This window comes from Montipora capricornis, chromosome 3 (assembly GCF_036669925.1).
Source record: "Montipora capricornis isolate CH-2021 chromosome 3, ASM3666992v2, whole genome shotgun sequence".
NCBI lineage: Eukaryota > Metazoa > Cnidaria > Anthozoa > Scleractinia > Acroporidae > Montipora > Montipora capricornis.
The window spans coordinates 67,704,604-67,712,103 of NC_090885.1; the positions used below are offsets into that span (position 1 = coordinate 67,704,604).

Genomic DNA, 7,500 nt, shown 5'->3' on the forward strand with positions numbered 1-7,500 from the left:
TTTACATAAGAAAAGCGGTGAGGTTTCTTTCAAGGTCGACTCTAGCCTCACTTTCATTCATAGGCCAGGCAACTACGGACACAACTGTAAAATGATCTAGTCTGTAGATCAAAAACGTTCATAGTCGCGATACTAAACTCACCAACGATATCGCTAACGATAGCAACATCGCTACCGATACTAATAGCCCCAACGATACCAAGAGCGATAACGCTGTGGTAATTGCAATACACCTTGTCCATAAATGGCGGTCAGTTTAGAGTACATTGACTAAGTGCAAATTAGCCTACCAAGTCTCGATACCATAAAGTGAATTAAAAAGAATTCTTGCTCTAAAATGAGGCTTGGTAGGATAATTTGCACATTAGCAAAAGGATAATAAGAGAGATGCCACTTATGAATAAGGTCTATGCAATATCCATTGTTTACATAACCTCTGCCAACGTCATTGCCCACATATTTGTCTTGTTAACATACCACTTTCCTTTTCATAAAAGGTATTGCGCTGTGAGCAAGTTAACTTCCAAAGTTGACAGAACAAAATTGAGCCAACTTTCAATTATCGACGAAACACTGTCACGTTCAACTCTGGATTGTTTGCTCAAGTTGCTCGCACCTGCTGGATGATCATTCTTACTCTGAGACAAAGAAGAATAACCACAAAAACTCATCATCTCAACGGAAAAAGTACCTTCTTCTCTCCAGGCCACAGCGTCTCTAGCTTCTTGCGAATTACACGCTCCGCCATGCGAACCACAACCTTATGGCACGAATCAAAATACATTTCTACCACAATCCTCACACAGTACAGGGTCTGGGACGAATGCACTCCTTTCAAACAGACAAGTAGATCCCGCATGATGCTCGGCTGGAATAAAAGAGAATAAATTTCGCTTAATACAGGAAGTGATAAAGAATCCAAAATTCGAACTGTACATGGATAGAGAGACCATCCATACCCGTTTCATTGCTTCGGGAAGAGATCTACAGGAAGCGACGGAGTCAAGGAGAAGCTTGCTTCCCTCTGGAGTACTGCACAAAAGGCTGGAAAGGGGTGAAAAGTTAGCACAACACACGATTAAAGTGAGAAGAACTTAAAGTAAACACACAAGGAAGTTAAAATGAAGACTGACATTTTGTAGCTTAAAATAAATTTTGACCAAAGACAGTTGTTTGATTGCATGTTGATCAATGCTTTCATAGTTTCGCTGTTTATTCCACGGTTTAGGCTCAGTCCAGCACTTAGGAAAGTTACGTAAGCAGTGACCTAGGCAAACCCCGAAAATTTATGGTTTATGAGCCAATGACCTCTGTGATACCAGCAATCGATAAATGAGAAAATAAATCAAGGAATAGATTAAAATAAGTTAACATAAAATTACAATTGGCATGTGAAATCTTAAGCATGCCCAGATAAATCGAAACCCAACGACAGAAAAGGGTCAGAGCTTAGTCGTCAACTCGGCGCCTACCGGCCATAGTGTAAGACGGTTCCATGTTCTTAGTTACCTAAGAAATCCTTGCACGGGTGGTTCGCGGCACATTTGTATCAGGTCTTCTAGTGACATCCTCAGTAAGGTCCCTGCCTGAGAGAGGTCCAACATTCCGTTATCCTAATAGTCAAAGAAAGAATAGGGGCTTCATGTATTAATTCCTTTTCGTGCGCAAATATTATTGTAGCTGATTGCAATTCGTACCATTTGTTGAGCAATAAGAAGATCGCAGTACATCAAAAGGACTCCCAAGCGAGTAATATCTTTATTCAATGTTGGCCCTTCAAATTCAATATTACTAGCAGAGGCTGCAAAAGACGGAAACCAATGATATTCTCATTACATGTTATGGCGCGTAGGAACGTTGAGTATTTTTACGATTTGACGTCACAAACTGATTTACATTGCATTAACTATTTGTAAAAATGCATGCAAAGTAGATTGTGACGTCAAATCAGGAATAGACCCATTTCCCTTCTGACTCGTGAACAAAAGATGCTTGGATTTTTGCAACTTTCGAAGCCTGTAAAATGGCAGGATTTGTTAGAAAAAGGAAAAAATGGCCGCAATGCGTCTCGAACAGGTGCAAAGATTCATTTTAGGGAAAAAAACATTTTGGGGTTAGGGGCACTTTAAAGGGAAAGTGTCAAGGTATTTCAGTCAAACTTCAAAACACTAAAATACGTCTCTGCATCAATCAAGACCAAAAAATAATGTTGTAGTTTTGTTGCCAATAACAATTGAAGTACACTGAAGTTATTCTTTGTTATTTGCATCCACTGATGGAGAGGATGGAAATGAATTGAAACTTTAAAAAACTGGTTCAAGTTTGGAGATGGTGTCCGCAGAAAGTCGCCAAAAATTAAATACGAATAGCTCTTTGCGCAATAAATGCATTTCATATCGTGTCAGTGGGTTGTCACGAATGTTGTATGTGTGAGCTAAAGTACTAATTTAGATTTTTACCCCGTTTTGACCTAGAAGTAATCGTATGACAGTACCCCTTTAAACCCCCACCTGTGCTCAAACGTGTTCCACTGTCAATAAACCCGCACCAGAAATGAGCATCCTTATACTTGAGGTGTCTCAGGACCTGACACCATAACAGTACAAGACATGGGTGGGTGTCCACCAGATTAGACACACATTCATTGATGATCTCCAAAGACGGCAGGATAATCGGAGAGGAACTTGCCACATTTGACACTTTCTTGAAGTTTGCTGAAAAAGATAAAACAAAAAAGAGATCCTCTTGTTCAACTTTAACCATCCATTTTTATTTCTTTCACGAAAATTCACAAGGCACTTCCCGCCTTACCAAAACAAATAATGAGGGAATTCAGCAAAGACAACAACGGCAGTATCTACCAAATTGGCGAAATGTCCCTTAAATGCATAGGTATGGATTAGTACGAACGGTCTAGATAAAGTTAGAGAACGGAACAAATCGCTAAATCTTTAAATCCTTAAATCTCAAGAGGCGACGACATAGTCTCAGTTTTGTAGACCTTAAGCCACTCTATTAATAGTCAAGCCATTGATCAATTTTATGACGACGAAAATGTTATAACCGTGCTGACGACGACGAAGAAGATGCCGATGACGATGTGCTGACGACGACGACAATGATGGTGGAATTATGGTGCCCATGATGCTGACGATGACGAAATTATGATGCCCATGTGCTGATGCTGATGCTGATGCCATAACAATAGGGACCTAACGATCTACGACGGCAACGTCGACGAAAACGTCACCTCAAAATATAACGTTGCTCTAGTGTAAGTCTTTCTTGTTCACGTCGTACAATGCGGGCGAAGTATCCTAAAAACGAATTGGTACGAGCGGTTTCTTACTAAAAACAGATAATGAAAGATTCTCTGTTACATGCTCACGTTGTCGTCAAAACCTGAAATATCGTGATTTGACGTCGTCGTCATGCAGAGAAGAAGTGGTAAAATGTGCTTTGTACGATTCAAAATCCCTACCCTGGGGACAGACCTCACAATCAAACTCCCGTGGTTAGCCCGAACCCCTCCCTGGGGCTTAACATTGATAGGTGCATAACAAATGATATCATTGTTTTATGGCGTTTTCGTCGACGTAAAGCTGCCTACTAATAATGACAATGCGACGATTATGACAATAATAAAATACATTATTATATGACAAGCAATTCTCAGGCTAAGTGGAGCAGTCTGATTGGCTGGTTTTCGGTCAGGATTTTACACTACGGACCATTACCATGGAAACGGTCCGCTTCCGTATTTGTTCTCTCTCCCGGGAAATTCAAGTTGAGCGAAAAACAAAAAAAAAAAAATTCAAAAAGCGCAATTTAATTTTAAATGAAAAAGGTAACTTTTCAAAGCTCGCTGACGGAAGACGAACATTACGAACATTCACTAAGCAGAGAAGTGTTCAATCGCTCAAAGAAACGATGCCATATAATAAACAACTTAGTAACTTCACTTGCGCGGGACCGAGGTCAATGACAGAGGGCTAATGTTGTCCAGTACGGCCTCCGCGCTCGTCTACTAAGAAGCTAATACAATACAATACAATACATACTTCATTGACCAACGACGCTTAAAATATTAAACAAGTTAATATATGATCAAATACCCGATTTGAGTAGATGTGTGAGACTTGTGAGAGTCAAACCAAACAGCTTGAATACAAAGACCTCCTGACCCGGAGGCTTATCAGCACTTCTTTCTATCATCATAATACGACTGGCCGTCATCTCCACCATGTGGAAAAGAAACTTAACAAATACCTGCAAACAAACAGTTTGTAATAACTGAGATCAAGTCAAAGGACCTTGTTTTTGAAACAGGCAGCAACCGCAAACTAACAAAACAAAAATCTTAGAAAGGAGAGCAACCTGGACACCGGCTAGGAAAGCATAATTTTTACATTTAAAATTACACGTCATTATCGACTGTGCGGTTGCTCAAGCCCACCGTTTAAGTAGAGAACGTAAAATTGAATGTAACATGCTTACGTCAGCCCACTCCCGTAAAATTCTTAAGTTGCTTTGCCAAAAACGGAAACATTGTATCAAAACTGAGACATGCGACAGATGGACCATTTCCAGTTGGCAGAACAGAGCAATATCAATGATTGTTTCAGTGATTTGCAAGACACGATATGTGATGAAGTCGTTGCGTAAGCTAGTCGCATGCGAAAGTCGCGAAAAGCCAAAACAGTACTGTCTAAATCACCTTAGTCCAGAGTTTCGAGTCGCAATCCTTAAAACGTTAAAAGAAACGATTTTGAGCATTTCACCCTCCATGATAAACCAACCTCTATGGGTAATAATGGCGTGCCAGGCTCATTGGCACATTTGGGTCGGAATCCTGATTGATCGATTCTGGATAAGAGGATGTCTTCTGACACGAAAGCCATCAGGGTCTGAAGTACAACAAGGGTTGTAGACAGCCAACGCGAAAATACATCCGACTGCATCTACAAAGAATCGATGCAATGTTGCTGAGTATAAACTTTGTAGTTAGTCTATAAAGAAAGCAGCTAGAACTATGCTTGAAGAGCAAGCGGCGCCAAGTAACAATAATAATAATAATAATAATAATAATAATAATAATAAACTTTATTTATATGGCGTCTACATCATTAACTGTTCTAGGCGCTTTACAATATTACGAAAAATGTATTAAAACTATAAAAAAAACCTAACAACTACGCATATAAGCATAAAAATTATGAATACAAAACTATTTATAAATCAAGAAAAGGCTTGGTGAAATAAATATGTCTTTAAATGTTTTTTAAATACGAATACGACTTTATTAAAGTGACTGACACTTAGCTATAAAGTTACTTTACAGGTCTAGTCACAACATAAATAAGAAATAAATTAAAATACAATATAAAAATACAGATCACTATTAAGATCACAAAATCTGAAATTACATATATAACATATAAGGATTTAAAAGAATTCAAGGAATCGGCATTTCTTAAAGATGCAGGTATGCTATTCCATAACTTGGGTCCTGCAATAGAAAATCTTCGGTCACCATAACACTTTCGCTTACATTTCGGGACTTAAAGTAACTTATTCGAGCAAGAACGCAAAGAGTAGGAGCTGCTACAAATAATAATACACCTTTAGATTGAACGGTGAACTTACAACGAGAACAATATACCTTTTTGCAGATACGGCGGCCATTTTGATTTCTATTGTTTCGAAAGACATTATGGGATGCTCAGGGGGCAAATTAATATGCATTTGCCCCCTGGGCATCCCATAATAGCTATTTCGAACAACAGAAATCAAAATGGCCGCCGTATCTGCAAAAAGGTCTATTGTCAAGAATTTTATTTTGCAGATTACCGCCAGATTTGTTAGGGTCTGTTTTCAGTCAGTGTACACGTGACCGCGTTCAGTGGTCAATTCTGTAGTATTTTACTTGGTTATCGAAGGAAAAACGTGTTGAGTCTACAAGGGCCGAGAAAAAGAGCATGATTCATTTTCTTAAATTATTTTTCCTATAGGAAATTCTGAAGGCAAAAATGACTCCTGTAAACGGCAGTCTAAGTATAAGAATAGACCATTTTACAGTTGTTTGCTCAGCGACCTAGCCTACGAATGGCTGCGAGGCTACCAGTGACCTTATATTGATACTACAGTCCTCACTGCTTTTATCACATAAATTGCTTTGTTGTAATTCTAATTAGTCTACATTAACATTACAAAAGCAGCAAGGTTTGTATCAAAACAGGGTCACCAGCAGCCTCGCTTCCATTCGTAGGCCAGGTAACTTAGCTAAAACTGTAAAATGGTGTATTTGTCCAAATAACCAGCCCGTCGTGGTTTACGTGAACAATTTTTTGCTGCTCGAGATGACGGAAACTTCTGGGGAACAAAATGTGTGTTAATACACGAAAACGTACCAGGGAAACAATTCTATAACTTGTTCAGCTACTGAACAGTTTATACTTTTAAAACAGATGGTAGCTACTTTTGGTGACGTTTTTCTACAGATCAAGAACAATGACAAAATCCAAAAATATTTTAACTAAATAACATGAACGAAACATTGTTCAGTACTACGCGGTACACAATTTCCTGCTTTTCTTGGACTGAAATTGACACAACATTGAAATTTCACGACTTTCAGCAACTCGAAGAACAAACAAACAAACAAACTCTGACTGCGACAACTTGAGTGCATTTGAATTTGCAACACTTGCCTGGTCTACATCGCAAAACAACACCCTCAGTAATACATCAACTGGCCACAACGAGCCAGGAGCAACAGCAGCAAAAAGATTCTGCAACATCTCGACTCCATACTCGGATTCCAGGTTTACCTATCAAAAAAAAAACATCAAAGCAAATGACGACCATTTGACTTTAAAGAGATTTAGAACTGTGATTAAGGCTATCCAAAGAGTTAAGGCTGGGCGTTTCCTTTTGCCAAAAATCGATTAAACTTGCCTTAAAGATGTTTAAGACATGAAGGGATTTAATTTTGATATCGAGTCGATCGGGGACACTCGGAAAAAATCCGGGTATGACCGAGTGTCCCCGAGTCAACACGGAAATCAAATCTCTTCATTTCACACTCACCGGGGTGAACATGTAACACCCCCTAAGTACAATCGCGAATATACTCCATCTCGGCAATACTTGATTCTAGCAGTACGGCGGGACAATTGCCATATGACCCTAGTTAAGGACGGTGCCTACTAATTCAAAGGTATTTTCGTGCGGGTTATGACTATGCGGGAAAAGCAGATCCTAACAAGAGTCATTGAAAACCAAAAAGAAAATTGGGGGTAATCAAGGATTTTTCAAAGATAATAAATCAACAATATTTGTAAAAAGCTTTAAAATACAAAGCAATTTATGGCGTTCTTCCCAACCTGAAGCTTCAATATCTCTGAAAAATGCACGGTTACCTCCTATTTCGTTTTTGGATACCAGGAGCACTTGCTAAGTTCTAGTTATCGGCAGTTCGACTCCTGCAAAGGGGCACTC

At 39.1% G+C, this 7,500-nt stretch overlaps 1 protein-coding gene across 1 annotated transcript in view; it reads right to left on the bottom strand.

Moving 5' to 3' along the window:
• LOC138043827 (huntingtin-like) overlaps nt 1–7,500 on the bottom strand; it is an 89,158-nt gene that overhangs the window by 31,004 nt on the left and 50,654 nt on the right. Inside the window, exons 33-40 of the mRNA XM_068890307.1 lie at nt 6,711–6,830; nt 4,800–4,961; nt 4,116–4,269; nt 2,511–2,714; nt 1,698–1,801; nt 1,510–1,613; nt 960–1,044; nt 692–868 (exon numbers count right to left, since the gene is read on the bottom strand). Of these exons, the coding sequence (XP_068746408.1) occupies nt 692–868; nt 960–1,044; nt 1,510–1,613; nt 1,698–1,801; nt 2,511–2,714; nt 4,116–4,269; nt 4,800–4,961; nt 6,711–6,830 (1,110 nt within the window). The remainder of the gene's footprint in view (nt 1–691; nt 869–959; nt 1,045–1,509; nt 1,614–1,697; nt 1,802–2,510; nt 2,715–4,115; nt 4,270–4,799; nt 4,962–6,710; nt 6,831–7,500) is intronic.